General features: G+C 31.5%; 1 protein-coding gene across 20 annotated transcripts in view; it reads left to right on the top strand.

Annotated features, from left to right (window-relative positions):
* NLGN1 (neuroligin 1) overlaps positions 1-18,790 on the top strand; it is an 805,972-nt gene that overhangs the window by 363,636 nt on the left and 423,546 nt on the right. For 10 of the 20 annotated variants that reach the window (XM_026007767.2, XM_072752185.1, XM_072752181.1 and 7 more), the window contains 2 exons: positions 6,116-6,175; positions 12,911-13,063. In XM_026007767.2, coding sequence (XP_025863552.1) covers positions 6,116-6,175; positions 12,911-13,063 — 213 coding nt within the window. The remainder of the gene's footprint in view (positions 1-6,115; positions 6,176-12,910; positions 13,064-18,790) is intronic. The other 10 variants (XM_072752193.1, XM_072752194.1, XM_072752190.1 and 7 more) reach the window with 1 other exon arrangement.

Genomic DNA, 18,790 nt, shown 5'->3' with positions numbered 1-18,790 from the left:
TCTTGCTTGTGTTGCTCACCATGTACACTGGGGATCTGGAATAATATATATTTGGAAAAGCTGGACGACTAAATACTGGCAGCCACGCCAAGCAATTTGGACTCTTGGTGCCATCTCAGTCCTCAAGCCCTACTGAAAGAGCTCTGGGCATCTGGTGGTACTTGTGTCCCCACCATACGCAGGCACATCTCTGGATAATGTGTGGAAAGGCAGGTCAGTGGAGACTATGACTTCACAGTGTGCAACAGGATTTATACAACATACAGCTACGTTGCTCCAAATGAGAAGGGAGCATTATTCTGACATTCTTCATGCTATAAAATACTGCATGTGCATTTTTTTAAAAAAATCAAACAAATGTAGTGTTAAAAAAATAATGAGCTTGTGCAAATTTAGTGATGCTCAGATTAAGAGTTAGCCTATTTTACTTACTTTTTATCTACTTAAAAATATTTTCCCAGTTCCTATCACTTTTGTTCTAGACAGGATTGCTTTTGACTTCAAAGTATTGTAATAAAGATAATTTTTTGAAAAAACAACTTGTTTTTCTTATTAATATGAATGAGCTCTTCTCAATGTATTGGATCCAAGATTTCTCTTTCCTTTTTTCTTGACCTTAACATCAAATTTTCTTTTCCCTAAAAGTCATGTTTTAAGCGTGCTCTGCCTCTGAAGAACTGAATCTGTTTTTTGTTCACGTAGGTGTTTTCTTCTAACACAAAAATAAACACAGAGCATGTCTGCTGCTTTTATACCCTTGGAACGTGGTCCTTTCTACAGCATTTGAACCACTAGCCTCAACAGGTAGCTCTCCTAAAAGATACTCAAACATCATGCATGGCATAGTAGAGCCACCAAAATTCACACAGATAGAGATTCTTTAAAAGCTCTGAATTCTCTCTAAGTTTGCTTCCAATATTTCATCACAGCTGTTTGCATTATATTTTCATTTTCTCAAAATGCATATTTGTGACATTGCACAAGAATGCCATCTTTCAATAGAAAAAGTATTAAGAAAATTATTTTCAGCTATGATTTCTTTATTCATACAATCAATGGTTTAAAAAGTGTGATAATCTTTAGTTAATATAGTAATATCAAATTAATGAGTATTACTTTGAATCAGTCGCTTTCACTCATTTCCGTATTCTCAAGAGTTGTGTATTGTAGTTATATAAAATTCACCAAATTTCAATAGGTAAAATTTACTACCTTTTCAACAACTCCAACTGTTGTGATAACTGATTTCTTTGAGTCATTGTATTTTAATGTTTATCAATTTGGAAAAAATCAAATACAGTAACACACTACTATCTTTATTGTCAATGTCCTGAATTCTGGCATTGTCTTCCACCCAGAGTAGACATAATTAGATTCTTACATTATTGATTCTAGTTTCTTAAAGACTAAGAATATTCCTGAAAAGATTTAAATGGCCTCCAATGGCAACATCCTTAAATTTTCCCATTCTGTGGAAATAGCCGTAGGAATTCCATGGAGTCAGTTTACCTCCAAGTCTGGTGGGGAAAGAATAGAGCAAGGTCATTAGCCAGGGCTCTTCACGTATCACAATGGAACTCACAGGAGCCTGGAGCTCTAAATAATCCTAAAATTTTCAAAGACTTGTTCTCCTAAGAAGGACACATTTCTCATGGCCAGCTTCCTAAGTCAGGAGCTAATAATACCCTCAACCTGCTTGCCTTTTGCAGATATGTGTGACACAAAGTACAGATAATTTCTGCTGAATTGAACCCATAATGAAGGAATTTATAATCAGTTCTAATGTATTTGAGACCTAAAGTATATTAGCCCTTCATCAAAGAGAATGATAAAAAGCGGCATTAATATGGGTGGATAGTAATTATTTCGAGGCCTCATAATTATTCTCCGGTTAACTAGAGAGAAATGCTGATTATTTTATTCGTTTTTTTAAAAAAATAAAAGGCACTGTGGTCAGATCCTAAAATATAAGACTGCATCATAAGTCCTTTGTAAAAGCCAACATTTCGAATTATGCTTATATTAAAGGCAAAGAAACTCTTTGGGATTTAAATGAGTTCAGAGTTCATGGTTAGGAGTTCCCTTTACCTTCATGATTAGGAATTCCCTTTACCTTCCTAGTCCTGCTGTTCCCCCACTGAATCTATTTATTGCCTATAGGAGATATAAAATATAGTAATTACTCTCACTCCCTTTCAAAATGACATGAGGTCCACTTTCCTATTAACTCTAATGAGAGTTATGTGTGCATTCCTCAAGGAGGACAGATCCTATAGAGTTTCAAGGTAAAATAAATCACTTCTCCAGGTTTTAGAGGACCCATTCACTTTATATTTTGGTGCTTTAAGATACCCATTTAAACTGCTAGTATTGAAAATGCACTGTTTGTAGTTTAAAAGAAGCATAAGCTATGGTTGGAATGTTGATAATGATCGTGACTGTGTATTTTTGTTGAAGGATACATGATTTTATTTACCCTTTGGGGAAATAATGTTAATCAGTTAATAGGAAATACATGGTCTCTAAAATGTAATTGTCTAATTTTCATAAGGAAATTAATGACAGTCACTTCTTACTATATTTTCCTTCAATTAAAAAAAATTAACATCAGTAACTATATCAAATTATGTCAGTTTAGAATAAATTAATAATGACCTGGAGTTGCTCGTCTCCTAGAAAGAAGGAAGCTCAAAGCAGTGGTTGTTTTCCTTCCAGCCTGGGAATAAGGAACCTTGAGATCATGTAGGCACCGGTTTCTGTGAACCGTAAACATATGTTTACTCTATTGGAAGCTTCCTTAGAGAAACCAATGTTGAGATTTTCAATTTGCAAGGCTGGACACTCTCAGATATTTGTTCCCTGTGCCTTTAGGCACATGAGATCAAGGAAATCTGGTGGGCTTGTTTTCTTTTTATAACCATTTTTGCCAAAAACTGTTATCAGCCCTCTTCTTCCCGGGGAAACTTAAAAAAAATCAGATGTGTAAACAACTCTCGATGTTAAGAAAACCCAGCCCAGTGATGCAGGAATTATGAAAATACTGCTAGAACCCATACTGTGGGAACAATTTAATATCATACAATAATGAGATTTTATTTAGTATTCAGTAAGTGAAATTCTTTTGTTGGGAGAATTTGACTTAATCTTTCTCTAAGATAATGATGTCCCCATCTATTTATGATGCTGAATATCTATATCTGTTTTTAACTTTCCAGATTTACTACAGTAGAGTTGTTCCATACTGGGCATGTCTGTGATTATTATCCCACAAAAGTTAAGAGGCATGCAGCTTCCTGAGTAGGAAAAGTGATCATAAATAATGTAGCATAAAGGGTGATTCAACCATTCTATCCACGGAAGAGTTGCCTCATTGTATATGCAGTATCGTTTCCATGGCTTCCCTACTTATGCAGACCCAGAGTCAAATAGCAACTGAGATCTGTGTCCCACCTGCAAACAAGAAGCAGATCATGTTTTAATAAAAAATTCTCTTACTATTACATCTTGTGCAGACCCAAGAACCAGCAATTCTTCTTTTTAAAATTTATTTGAGGTAGGAAGGGTCAGAAAAGGAGGAAAAGGAATAAAGAGTCTTAAATACACTCCAGGCTGAGAGCAGAGCCCAGGTCAGGGCTCTGTCTCCCGACCCTGAGATCAGGACCTGAGCAGAAACCCCGAGTGGGTGCTTGACCAGCAGTGCCACCCAGGAGCCCCAAGAACCAGCAATTCTGTGTGTGTGTGTGCAAAGTATGTAAAACTATTGCCTACGTGACTGTAGAACCTGAATGATTTCATCAAGAAGTCCTGTGAATTGCCTGGGTACCCTAGGACAGGAAAGAAAGACACTTCATCTGAATTGTTCAAAAGAGGCCTGAACAAAGTGACAGGAGTGACTTAATTTAATTGTCATGGGTTTTACATCTGTCTCCAAAAGTTAGTGAACTGATGACTCAGCAAAAAACATGTTTTGAACTTAACGCTAGCAGTTTCTTAATGGAGCCAAGAATTCAGCAAATTAAGTAATCTAACTAAAACCGGAAAGTAGATAGTGGTTTGGGCAGCAATAAATAACCACCACTGCATTTAAATCTGTGTTGCTAACCAGTAAATCAAACTATAACTTCCATATAGCAACTTTGAAAATAGAAATGCAAGAAATCATATGTGTTAAAGTCTGTTCATTTACTGCCTACAGTAGTTAAAGAAAAATAAAAAGCTTGAAAACATAATTTTCTAAGCCTAATATTTTGCATGATATTTTAAAACTGGAAATATTTCAAATATAGTTTTTGATACAGTGATTTTTTTTTAATTCAAATAAAAACTATCTCTATTTTTCAGAAATGTAGCAACATTGTTGCATGGATATCCAGTAACACTGAGGGTATTTTTTGCACCAAGCAGGGTCATATTAAAGAAATGTAGATCTCTGTGAACTTGTGACTGAGTTCCAATTAACATAGGCTTGTTTTCATCTAGGTTTTCTCTTAGGGGAATGATTGCTTGCAAGAGTGACTGTAAAAGTGTATCATTCAATTTATTGTGTATAGCTCCTCTGTCTATATTTGGAATGACCTTGAAATGATGCCCTTTCAACTGAGTAGTCAACGGATCCCTTCAGTGACATCGTTAATTTCTCCATTTCCAATATTTTGATCTTTGCCAGTTACTACTATCTTTCAAGGCTGTTTCTCTGAGCTGATGAAACATAACTGGACTATGTCTCTTTTTTTTTTTTTCTTCTTTCCATTTTCTGGGATGGTTTTTTCATTCTTTGAGGGTTCTGATAATAGGTATAGTTTGAATTACAAACATAATGCACAGTAATCGCTGAAAAGACTCAGAAGTCTTTCTTGAAATGTTTAATAATCCTTCCCTAAGAAATATGCTTACAGTTAATGCCTGCTTCTTTTCTATTTATATTATTGAAATCAATACATGACTTTCGGTCTTTTCTCCCCCTTCCTTTTTCTATGACTGTTATTTTATGCATGACAAAATTCTCTTGCTTACTGCTGTGTTTGGCTGTCTTTTAACTTGAGTGTCCTGTGTTTGTAATGATTGCTTTTTGCATGAGGATTATGAAATGTCTTACAAATTAAATGGTTGCAGAAATGAAAAGAAATGTGGGGCTTCACTTGCTTTTTGTGTGTGCGGAATATGTCTATTATGTGACACTTAAAATTACTTTCAAATGGCCTTTGACTTCCCCTTTGGTGTGCTCCTTTATTTTAGCAAATTAGCATTGTTAAGTATAATAAAACATTTATTAGACATTCACAGTGTTTTAATACATTATTATTCTAAAACATGATTCCTTTAACTATACTGGACATGAAATTGCTTGAGGACATAATTCTGTTATATTACTAAATTGCTTATGAAATGTAAGCCCTGACTCTGTAACTAACTTAATAAGTAAACACTGACTTCTATTGATGGTACCTTTGCTCTACAGAGTGATGAGATTATCTGTTCATACTTTTGTGCAGGTTGCAAATGTCTTAATTTAATTAAAACACATGGGGAAATATTTGTTTAATGACAAGTAATTTTAAAAAGTCACAGTTTTGATAAATGTATGATATAAAAATGTGTAAAATCCAAGTGTTAATGCTCTTACAAAAAATTTAGGAGAAAAAAGAAAAAAACACCCTAAAAGTGTTCATATTTCTGTTTTCTCTAATGTTATTATATTGTCCCAAATTAAAGATGAGTTTGGCCTACTTTCTTTATTGTTGTCACCAATTCAAATTAGAAAAGACACTGAATAAATTAAGTTCTTTCAGCTAAAACTGTTTACTTTTTTGTATGCAGTGGATATTAAAAAAGAAAAATCATTTCCTTTGCTTATGACTTGAGTTTCAAACCATAATGTATTTTTTTATGCTGGATATATTCACAAACCGAATCTTCTATATGATATTTTGGGGAAAGGGATTCTTTTTTTTTCTTAAACAAAGTAGATAATCAACTTTGACTTAATCACTTCCCCGCTCTTTTTGGAAATACCCTTGAAAATTTTAGTATTTACATTGATTTTTTTTTCCCCTCAGTCTTGTTTATTCTTGAATTGTCTTTTTTTTTCCCTCTATTTCTCCGTTCTCAATCCTAGGTCCCCTTACAAAGAAACAGACAGATGATTTAGGTGATAATGACGGTGCTGAAGATGAAGGTATTTTTTTTCCACCAAATCTATTTGCATGACAAGGGCCTCAATCACTTTTTCCACCCCTTTCTATTTTTTTACTTCTTGTCTTTTTTTGAAGAGTTGTTTTTAATTCCCGTTTTTGATGTGTTTTGTCTTCTTGCTTGTTGTTACACATAAATATACATTTTTAATTTTTTAAAAGAAATGAATGTTAAGTTTTACATTTTGATGCCAACCATTAAACTGTTTTAGAAAGAGGGGCATTTTTTTTTTTTGTTTTCTTGAACTGACTTTTGATATGTTTCATCCCATGTTTTGACTGAAATTTGTCCATATTCTTTGAACTAACAATCTCCCCCTGTAGTCTCTCTGTACCCATTCTGCATGTTTTCTAATCTATGTAAATATTTTACCCAATATCAAAATGTGTTTCCTTTTAACTTTTGGTATTTGTTTAAAAAGAACCCCATACCCAATAAAATGAAAGATAACTAAAAGCTGATATAAAGTGTTTCTTGAGCAATATAAATTATATGACAAAAAAATGTTTTCTATTGATTTGCTTAAATATTATATAAATAAATTCAATTGTGTAGATAAGAAAGACATCCTATCTATTTAGATAACTATGGTAAACACTGTGCAATTACTTCAGTACTCTGGGAAGATTTGATGGATATCCTTTCATTTCAAAGGTACATCATTTCTAGACGGGAAAGTGGAAGTGTTCTAATTTTCGAAATATTGCCGCTGTAAGCAATAAAATATTCCCTACTTCACTAATATCAAAATTGTTTTCTCTTTCTAATTTTCTTATAACATACAATTCTGATATATTCTGTACATGTAAGTATTTGCTAGATTGATTCGACATTTCTCATTCCTTTGTGTATCTTTACCTGGTGTTAGGTGGAGTATCCAGAGGGGCCCTCTGATATTTTCAGTTCACCTTGGTTCCAATTAGGACTTGTCTTTTTAATGCTACCCTAGTTATGATTCTTAGATAAATGACTAATGTTATCATTTCAGAAAATGTTATCATTTTCTGATAAGTAATGTTATCCCTGGTTTAAAACTAACTCCCAGCACCCTAGAAATTAAGTCTCAAAAAGATATCAATAATATGGTAAGAATGGTTTTCCAAAATAAAATAATCTACAAGCTGGTCAGCAGAAATGTTAGTTATATTAGTTACAACTATGAATGAATATATCCTTACAAAACAACTTGAATTATTTTCATTGAGATATATATTTAATTAACGACTTCACTGTAGAAAATTATAGAGGTGAAGTATTGAAAGCTTAAAAGTTATATCGTTGTTAATATTTTTATAACTTTTAAGAATTATTTTGATTAAGTAAAATTTATGACCTCTGATTAAAAATATATTTACCATGAACCCCAACAGATAATTAAAGTTTAAATGCAAAGCAGTCATTAATATTTGAAATAAATCATTGTAGCTGTCCAAGAGTTATCATTTTGAATGCTAAATAGTTAAAAAATAAATGTATAATATCAAAATGTTAAGTGTGTTTCTCAAAAAATAATTGTTGGAAAAATCAGAAGTTTTCAAACATTCAAGACTTTTATTGACTTTTTTCTCACAGCCCTAAGAAGGCTGCTTCTTCTCAGGGGCTTTGAGATTTGCTGAGCCCTCTGAAAATCCTTAACTACTAGGTATTTGTTATCTAAATAATACTTAAGTGTGTAGGACTTCTTAGTGTGTAGCTTTGCAAACTCTAAATTTTCTGAAAGTACTCACAAAGTTAGTATACATAATTTTCCTATTTAAAAAATATTTTGATCGCAGATTTAATGTAGTTCTTTTCTTTTGATAAATAGCATCAAGTAAGACATTTACATGTTTACAAAAGATACCTCTGAGCCACCATAGTGAGCTAAGCCCAATAAATGTGAATCCATTTTACAGACTCATTTAGAAGCACATTTAACATTTTTAAATAGCCATTAAAAATGTACTAAACCTGTGTTTAAATTGGCAGGTAGCATTCAGGTTAAGTACTAAGCCAGTCAGTCACAAGAGTTATCAAATCAATAAATATTTTTAAATGCTCAGAAGTGTAGAATATAAGAGCAATCAATTCAAGTCGAGTTCATTCCTCTGGGCTGTCCTTTTGGATAATTGTTTAAACAGCAAAGAGAAGGAAGATAAATTCAAATATTCTTCAGGATTAAAAAAAAAAAAAAAACCTTTGTAGAAAGGTCTGAACAACTTCAATTCCTTTTATAACTCTGTTGTAGACATGAGCATGAATAAAAACCAAAGCCAATTTTCATATTTAATTTGTTCCAAATTATGAATCAATATCGCTCCTAGACATAAAACAACACATATAAACTACTTGGTAAATTGCTCTTTTTACTTTAGTCAAAAATCAAGTTACTTATTCTCCGTTATTCCCTGATAACTCCAGTCCTTTTCTCAGTTTCAAGGTCCCTATCTCAGCCACTGCATTCAGAGGCTACCAGAGGCATTGACTGGGGTGCCCACCATTCACTTAAACTCACCCAAGGCTTCTTAGTGGAGCAGTATTCAATACTTCTAATTCCCCTTTATGTCCCTACTGTTATTCTTTTGCCATCTTTAGGCCAAACACAATTGTATCACTTTTCATTTTTTATAATAACCAAAAAAACCCTACATATTTCATAGGCTATTTCCGTAGTTTCAAAAAGACTAATCTGAAGTGATAAATATGGGTCAAAGCAACACCCTAGATTTCTACCATTTTATTTTGGGAATTTAAGAGATATTTTAATTTTTAAAATTGTGCTGAGAATATCTTGATATTAATATTTCAATACCCAAATGCAACTTTATATTCTAAATAGAACTTTAAAAAAATTGCTCTTGTAGATTTTTGTATGTTTTTTGACTTAAGATTATATTTAGCCAACACTCCTATATTCTTTTGCTAGTTTGTAAGGAGGTTGTCACCTGAGTTTGGTAGAATTAGAAAAGCGAGATGCAAAAATATCTTGAAATATCCTGAAATATATCAGAGAAATATTTAACTTAATGTGTTTTTTAAGAAATGGAAACCAGTAAATGTATTTAAGGACTTATGTGACTAATAATTATTCATTAGGACCATTAAAAGGAATTGTGATTTCTAAACCCTTGTTGTCAGGCACAAATAAATCCCCATTAATTAGTCTAGATCTATTGACACTTGCTACCTTGGCTTAAAATTTTGGTTTATCAGAAAGAAAGATAAAGCAGTTATTAAAATTTAAAATAGAGACAGCTACCCAGTTCCCAAATCTATCACTTTTTTAACTTGAAAAACTTACATTCTTAGCCTAAAATATTTAGAAGGACAATAACCATCAGTGTATTATTTCCAATTATTATTTATTGATTCAGGCAAGAGGGAGCACAGGAGATTGCATGGTAAAGGAGAATCAATCCATGTGGAATTGAATGCGCAAGGAGGAAAGAGAATGAAACAGTTCACTGAGGACAAGAGATATTTAGCAAGGAGAGACATGTTTGAGACTGGAACTCCAATTATCCTATAATAGAAATATGACATCTTTCTAAACTTTAAAATATTTAGAAGGACAATAACCATCAGTGTATTATTTCCCTATTACCATCACACTCTTTTCAATGACCTAGATCCTTGACAAAGCCTAAAAAAATACACATAATAGAAAATATAAACATGCTTTATGAACATTTCTGTTTTTACTGTAGCTGAACTAGTGTTTTAGTCTCTGAGAGTGGTTTTAACTTTAGTAAGTCTGTAGCAGCTGCTTAGGCAAAGTCATATATCTTAGGTGAAATCCACCTTATTTATAGAGAAAAAAATATGAGACAAAATTTAAAGGCATGACTTAGCTCTAATAAATTCATCATAAATTACTAAAGTATGTCTAATACGTTTGCACTAAAGACATAATGGTTCCTAATTTTTTTTTTAAAGTGATGGCATTAGCAGATGATATTCAACAGTAGGCTATATATTAGTTTATAAGATTCTGTTTTTTTTTCAAATCAGTGTAAATATAGATGCAATTTAAACTACTCCTATTTATTTCATATATTATATTTAAGCTATCTACTATTTATATTTACATCAAAAGATCTGTATATTATGAAAAAAATTAAGTCTAGGATTGACCTCTGTGATAAAACACTATCATAGAACTCCAATTATCCTATAATAGAAATATGACATCTTTCTAAACTTTAATAGCAATTTTAAGGGGTGTTATATGCAAGAATTTTACTTATTTTGATAATTAGTACCCCTATATCATTAGCTTCAGGATTACTTCAAGCAAAAAGAAATAGTGTTCAGAAGACATTGTTAGAATTTTATGTAACTTTCTAGAAAAGAACTGCTTGGTATATTAAGTTCTTAAACAAGGCTGAAATCTTTGAGAAATTTGGAAAGACAAATTGGAAATTAGAATCAGCCCAAACTGTCAGTAATTCTTTCAAGTCTAATTTTCAAAGAAAAATAGATACCACTCAAAATAACTCCTAAGATGCATTGTCATATTTTCACTGTTTCCCAACAAAGTCCACTTCATTCTGTTATTAGATATAAAATGTGGCAAGTCTTCTCAATGTGTGACTGTATTGTTTTCCAGGTGAACAGAACGGTTCTACCAAGATTTCATTACTGTTCACAGTTGGTGCTTTGTAATTCTATGTAATTTTAATTAAAGAAGAATTCTGAAACAGCCTCCCTCTGTGCTACCTACAAGCATACAATTAGCAGAGTACAGTGTCTGCTGTGAACAGTCAGTTAATGATTTCAGTTTAATAATTTATTATTGCTTCTTCGGTTGCCAGCCATACTAGAAAAATAAGCTAAAACTGTATGTAGCAAACAGGCATTTAAAAATGGAGAACAGTTAAAAATGTCAAAAGGATTGTTTTCTCTGTAAGTCTAACATCTCCGCAAGCCCCCAAATCTTTACAAATGAGTGGATACCATTTTCCCTCCCAAGGATGTAAGAAGAAAATAAATTTAGTTTTTCCTTCTAAATGTAGTTCTGTCTAATGGATAGTCTCTATGTCAAAGTATCCTCCTCTCATCACTTAAAAAGCTAAGACACTCTTCTCAAGTCACCCTTGGAGGGAGGAGAGGGGATTATGGTAAATTTATATACTGGTATTAAGTCAAATTTAAAATAATCTTTTTAAAAAGTCTCTAAATTCTGCAATGAGCTGTTTACCCAACTTGAGAATCTGGACAAATGAGTGAGCTGCAATTCCTGATCCTAAAAGAATTTTTAATATAAGGAAATTATTTTATTATTACAGTAAAAAAATAATCGCGCTTTTCACAGGAAATGTAAAGCAGCATCCAAATAATCACCAGTTTTTTTCAATGATTTTGTATTATATTAGTCCATTCTGAAAGCTGAAACCTCAATTGTAAAGATGTGGGAGATTTAAGTTTGATAAAAAAGGTCAAAAGCAAAGGAACAAAACGATACTTTTAAATGTTTTTTAATATTGGCATTAACAAAAAGAAAATACACTCATCTAATTTAGTGTCAGTTGTGGGTAGAAGATAAAATGGACTATTATAGAATTGTAATGTTTTATATATGTATGCATTCATAATCATATACATACATATATAATATTTCAAAATTCAATAGTTAAAACAATGCTTGCCAATATAAAGTTAAGCATCTATTTCTTAATAGGGCATTTTTAATACCAATTAAAATTATGTGTGGTTCCCTTATATACTATTTCTAGATCCTTATTGAAAACTACAAAATTCAGGCAAAGTATCTTAGAAAAGTAAACACAGTTGATTAAAAGTCAGAGCTGTAGAAGCCACTTTAATATCCTAAATTTGAGCACTTTACATCTGGGCTTAGCTGTATAGATATAGTAATAGTGTTATAGAAATAGAAATAGTAAAAAAAAAGAAAAAAAAAGAAATAGAAATAGTATTCTATTTCATGTCTACGTGACAAAATCATAGAGCCAAAGTGGGACTAAGAAGAATACAATAATTACACAAACAGGGAAAAATATAGTTTAGTTTACATTTTTCCTCCAGAGGGTAGAGTCAGTGGAGTGAGCTGATAACCCAGACTCAACTTAAAAAGATCATTTAATTGACAGTCCCCTAAGTGCATCAACGACAAAAGTACAGACTTTACTGCCTAAACATTCATCTGCCAGTTAGTACTTGAAGAGTTGAAACAAAACTTCTTGCAACCTAAAACACAGTGTTGTAATTATGTTCACAAATTAGAGCATACATTATTCAATTTAATTATGATTCATTCAATACAACCTTTATAGTAAATAAGAAATGGAAAAACAAGGTGTTTTATTCACAATAGCGATGATAACATTGTCCTTAGCATATGGCTCATAAATTCCATACGAGGTCTATGACATTTAAAAAAATAATGATTCTAAGATCCATTATCATTCTTTCTTGTTCTACTGTCACGTTAGAAATTGATCAAAAAGCACTAAAATTCACACTCATTTTTAATTTTTCCAAGTTTTGTAATTCAATTTATAATGTTTAACAAAATTTTAGCTAGAAAACAGTGAATATCTATTGCTCTTTTCACAATAGCTCGTAATATGAATTGCTGAAGAAACACTTTAACAAAACAGCAATTTAAAGAACTATATTAAAATCATGCTCTTTTGTCCCTAAAATGGAAAATGTATTCTCTGCTTCATGATGTGTGTTTTTTGAGGATAAGGACAATTGCCAACCATTTGTTTTTCAGATATTCGGGACAGTGGGGGTCCCAAACCAGTGATGGTGTATATCCATGGTGGCTCATATATGGAAGGTACTGGAAATTTATATGATGGGAGTGTCTTGGCAAGCTATGGCAATGTGATCGTCATCACAGTCAACTATCGACTTGGGGTACTTGGTAAGAAGTCTCTTTTCTTTTCACTATTAATCCATGAAGTATGTGATAGTTTTGTTTTGATTTGTTTTGTTTTGCTTTGCTTTGTTTCATTCATTGTTCTATGCTTGTTGACTTTGTTTGAACCAAAATTTTTGATCTTTTCATTGAATTCTATAAGTGTCCATAAATTGCTTGATGGAAGACAGCTAGGGTTGATTTTAAAATTTGAGAGTGAAAGGTAGTGAAATTATTCACATTGTTGAGTAATGTTTTTCCTGGTTTCACTTTAAAACCCTGTGAAATGCAGAGCCTGTCTAAAGAAGAATTAATCCCTGAACAAATTTTTCCTTCTACTTTTCTTTTTTACAATGCCATAAAATGACCTGAAATTTGACATGAGTTTAGAAACAAGTTTATAATTCTCTTCAAGGATATGCATATGGACTGGTTTTGGGGAATGATTGTTGTTGCGGTATAGGTTTGGGTTTTAAAAAATATGTCAGATCATAATTAGATATATTTGTCTAAATGTATTTACACTGAATTATTTGATTATTTGATTTCATAAGGTGATAAAGAGTTCAAGTCAATAGTGTATACATATGTGAAACCAAATCAAATTGGAGAGCCTTGGTTTAGAAGGAATCTAGAGAAATGTTATTTGTGAAATAACATCAAGTACTCTGAAATAGGCATATTGCTTTATGTAATAACCCATTATTAAAAGATAAACTTGATATTTTACTTGTGTAAGTTTATATTTATAGTATTACCACAACTTTGGGAGTAAAATTATCATTTAATAAAACACCTTTATTATGGTATATTCGTTAAGAGTATTTGTTAAAAGAGTAGAATTTATCACAAAAGATTTTTATCTTTTTAATCTTAGTTGTTCTCAAAGTCTCATCACATACTATATACTTTTTAAAGGCATATAATTTATGTTCTTATTTGCAACAAAGAGGCACTTCATTCTTTCATTCTTTAAAAGATTTTGAAAAAAGGAATTTGATTTATGTTCTATTTTTTAATAATTGTTCATATCATATATTTTGGCCATTGAAAATTGTTTTTTTCCCCTTACTTCTATGTAATTATAAGCCTATGTTCGTGTCAATCTCAAAATATTTAAAAAAAAATAACTTTAGCCAGTCAGGTTTGTATGCCTTGGGGAAGGAAATATTTTAGCAATACAAAGTGAAATCTTGATCTTTTTCTACTTTGTTATTTTGAACTTGAAGTATGGTGGACAATAGATATACAATGGCAAATGTAGGTGTAAAATACCTGTGTAACATTTTCCGAAAACGTGTTAGTTCCACACAGTGTCTAATCAGGCTTTTCTTCAAATGTTCTTATAATTTCAGTGGGCAGGAATGAATGTTTTCCCACCAATGAAAACTGTATATTGGAAAGATATATAGAGATGTTCATAATCATCTTCTTAATTTTAAATATCAATGTTTTCCTTTGGTTTTTATGCAAGACTTTAATGTGAGAACTTTCAATATTTTAGTAATTTGACTTTAATTATGTTATCTATAGCTCAGTTGTTTTTATTGTTATTCTCATATTTTTCTAAATTTCTCAAGTTGAAAATCCTGAAATGGTATGGTGACCAATTTGCCAATTGAAAATTTAAAATTAAATGCCACGTTCTGACAACAGTGTTTCCAAAGGCTTAATCATACATATTTATTTTATTTAAAAAATCCTTTAGCCACACCTTATGTTTCTCACTCTGTTATTAGTTGTATTCACATAAAGTAAAATTACATAAAATGAACCGTTCCATTAATAAAACTTTGCCTGTTTTTTAATGTATTTGGAATTGATGAAGGCCTGACTTTGATTCAATTTGAATCCTATATGTACGTTCATATCCTATCACTAAATACCATGCTTTAAATGACTGAACTGCAGGACAATAGACTAACTAGCTACAAAATGAAGAAACCAATCAATTGCTTGATCTATATAATGGTAAACAGTGTTGGTGTTGATGATGGATGATTTTCTCAGTGGTAGCTAAATATTTGTTCTGCTCTACTGCATTTAGGATTTCACTTTCAGTTGGTTCCTTTGTTGCTATTAAGCACATCATAGACTAATAATCAGCATCAAGAAGCAGATGTTCCTTTCTAGACCTCTCACCCTGATAAAGTACAAAACTCTGTGAAATTTTTAAGTACATCTTAGAACACTAGTTCTGTATCCTGGTGTATGTATCCTGGTCACTGTCTTCCTGAAATGTGCATTGGGCCTTGTGAAAATATATTTAAATGAAGTAATTCACGAGAAATAAATTATGGAACCGTTTGTTTCAGCACACTCTGCATATGTGCTATACCACAACCAGATCAACAGCTCATCTGGTAGGAGACCTACAACAATAAAGCCTATAGGGCTTTTTTGTTGTTGTTAATAATTTGTCTGACAGTAACAAGGTAAGCCGAGGCTTCTTGGGAATGGGATCCAAAAGCAATGCTGTTTAGTTTGCATTTGGGAGTGCTGGAAATTAGTAGAAAATAAGATCTGGTCCCACATTAGAGAAAATCTTGAGCTGTGCTTTGATTTGGATGCTTTGATGCGATGGATATGAATTTGGGGGTTCAATGTATAATTTGGCTAACTACAAGACTATTGCTCTCTGAAGACTGGCAGAAAAAAAATCAAGATGTCTGAAACAGGTAATGTAATTAGTGTTGATTTGAATTTGCCATCCCAGAGGAGAAATATTACAGGTTTTATTTGTTTATTTGTTTGTTTTAGCAATAAGTAAAAATGTGATCATGTGTTAGTAATAAAATTCACACAGCTATCTAGAGGCAAGATTCCAGTTTAAAGTATTTAATGTTGAAAAAGAGATTTTGTTGACTGCAGTGAACTGTTCCATTAATGAAACTGGCTTAGAAATGGCATAGAAGAAAATATACCTCCTATTATAGCATTGCTCTAACAAAGCTAGGGATGGGTGGGGGTTACTTTGTCAACTGAGACCCTTTTGTGATTTCCTGTGGAGTAGTAATATAGACTATCACTGTTATAATATTGGAAATGTTGTTGATGATCATAAGAAAAGCTGCTAAAAAGGTTGAAAAAAGGGCAGGGGTTCCAGGCCTATGCCTGCTAATCTCACTTACCCTGCGTCATCTGAGAGGTCTCTGTAACTGTGTCTCATTAAGTCTCACACACCCAAGTGAACATTTAGACTTTTTTTTCACTTCTGGTTTTAAACATTCTTTTTTCCTTCAGCCAGTTTTAACTCTTCATCTCTGTTATTTAGCATATTCTTGCATAGTTCCTTAAAATATATATTAAAAAAACAATTGTGTTAACAATTATAGTGCATAGTTAATAAAAGCATCATAACGGAAACCTAGGGAGAAATGTTTTGATTATATGTCCTTAAAGGAGGGAAATAATATTAAATATTATGCTTGTAAGTGGGATAAACATATGTGCTTATGGACAAGAAGTGGAAGGAAATATGAAATAAATTGCTCACTATTAGGATGAGATATTGTGCAATTAACAGTTTTGAAAATAGAAACTGTCCAAATTATATGTTTTCAAGTCTCAGAAATGAAAAAAAAATACATTAACGAATTTAGTGTTAAAAAACGTGTCTCAACTGCCTCTTTAAATTTAGAATAAATTTAATAGTTATTTTTAGAGAAAATGAAAAAGTTTTATACCACTGTTCAGATCTAATTTAGGTAAACAAGGCTTTTATCAGATGGAAATTTAATGTTACTTTTATCTTGATATGGATATTTTGAAGGTAATTATGTGTTCATAGTTCTAGCTCATGTGATTTGACAAATTTTAGGAGTCTAATGCTGTACTTAGTAATCTAATGGCTATACCACTCCTCTCTGGGAAAAAAAAAAACTGAAGTGCATCTACTGTATTTGAAGCATTACACTTAACTTACTTTATAATGCTGTTTAGAGCTAAATCATGTAAAACAAGCATTTTAAAAAATTTTTTAACTTTACAGCATATCAATGTTAATGAACACAATTTTTATTCTATTAGAAATGGCTAGAGAGAATTGGTGACTTTTATTATTATATTCTCTACCGAATGGTAATGCTTCAAGTATTATTAGACAGGTGACAGGAGTAAATATAACTTTGCCGGTGGTCAGTCATCAGATATATAATACTTGCTTCCAATAGCATACATCTTCTATGAAGGCCAAAAAGTAAGAACAATATTGTTCTTATTTTTAGACAGTTTTCAATCTAATTGAGAGGAGGAGTACTCAGTAGAGAACAATAGTTGATATTTTATTCTGTATTTTATAATAATTTATAATAATTTTAAAAAGCATAAACTATCAGATGGATCCCTATGGATGCAGTGGTTGAGATATTTGAATCTGAGCAGTCCAGCAGCAAGGAGATTTGGTAAAAAATGCTTATGATTTTTAAGAGAAAAGTATATTAATTTCTGAAGTGGTACAATGTTTTACATTATTACTGGTATTTACTCTATCTTGTTTCTTTTTGCTTTGTTTTAATTTCTGTTTGGTTCTAAATCCTAAAACAAATAAAAATATTTAAATGTGACTATATATTTGAGAGTAGTATGTAGTAAAGTATTAAATTTTATAAGATGATCCAAATGTTTTCTTGGGAGGTAGAAGACAGAGTCAGGCTGTCCTTGGAGTCATAAATGTCTTCATGGAATTGGTTTTATTTGAGCAAGATCATGAAAAGTAGTTTGTCTCTGGGATTAACTGAAGGGAAGAGAGAAGCACTTTCAGTATCTCTTTATTCATACTCTTTCTGCTTCAGAAAAGTGGAGATAATATGTGACAAAAGCACACATATAAGTAGGTTGCACATAGGAATACATATACTATAGAGAAAAGATACAGAAACTTAGGCCATGAATATGTGTTGGAATTGAATATAAATATATAATATTTATATATATATATATTCAATTAGACAGTTTTCAATCTAATTGAGATATATATTCAATTATTCTAATTGAATATAAATATTCAATTATTCTAATTCAATTAGAATTGATATATATTTATATTCAATTATTCAATTGAATATAAATATTCAATTATTCTAATTCAATTCAATTATTCTAATTGAATATAAATATATATATTTATATTGAATATAAATATATATTCAATTCCTAGAAGGAAGGTAAAAATGATAATGGATTTAATATAATTATTATTATCAGATAAAATATACATATTAATCTGCATAAAAAGACACAGCTTTCTCGCAGTGTACTCCAGCAAAATTTATCATATGGCTTGTTTTTATTTAACAATGAATAATATTGGAACCACGTGATAGTTTTGATGTCATTAGAAGGTACAGATATATTCTCGATCCCTGATTACCTATATTAACCTTCTACAATAGCCAAGGATTTAATAATAAATGCCCACAATTTCTATAGTGTCATTTCAACAAAGACCTAACTAAATGCAATTCGAGGAAGATATTTGGTGATTTCACTTATAATAGGATAGAGCTAAAAACCAATTGAGAGCAATGGACAGTTTAACTTGGTCCATAGATTTATTTTCTCAAATATCTTATATCAACTGGGTTTTAATAAGGGCTGGATCGTAATCAATTTTAGATTGAGTGCTAAAATGAGCTACTGGAGTAGAGGTATCGTTTATCCTTTGGAATAAAGAAATTTAGGACAGATAATGCTACAGAGCAAAGTAAACCATTTGTTAACTATTTTTATTCC

This window comes from Vulpes vulpes, chromosome 3, assembly GCF_048418805.1.
Source record: "Vulpes vulpes isolate BD-2025 chromosome 3, VulVul3, whole genome shotgun sequence".
In the NCBI taxonomy this organism is placed as follows: Eukaryota; Metazoa; Chordata; class Mammalia; order Carnivora; family Canidae; genus Vulpes; species Vulpes vulpes.
The sequence above is the reverse complement of the archived record's forward strand: the minus strand, read 5'-3'. Positions and strand labels throughout refer to the sequence as shown.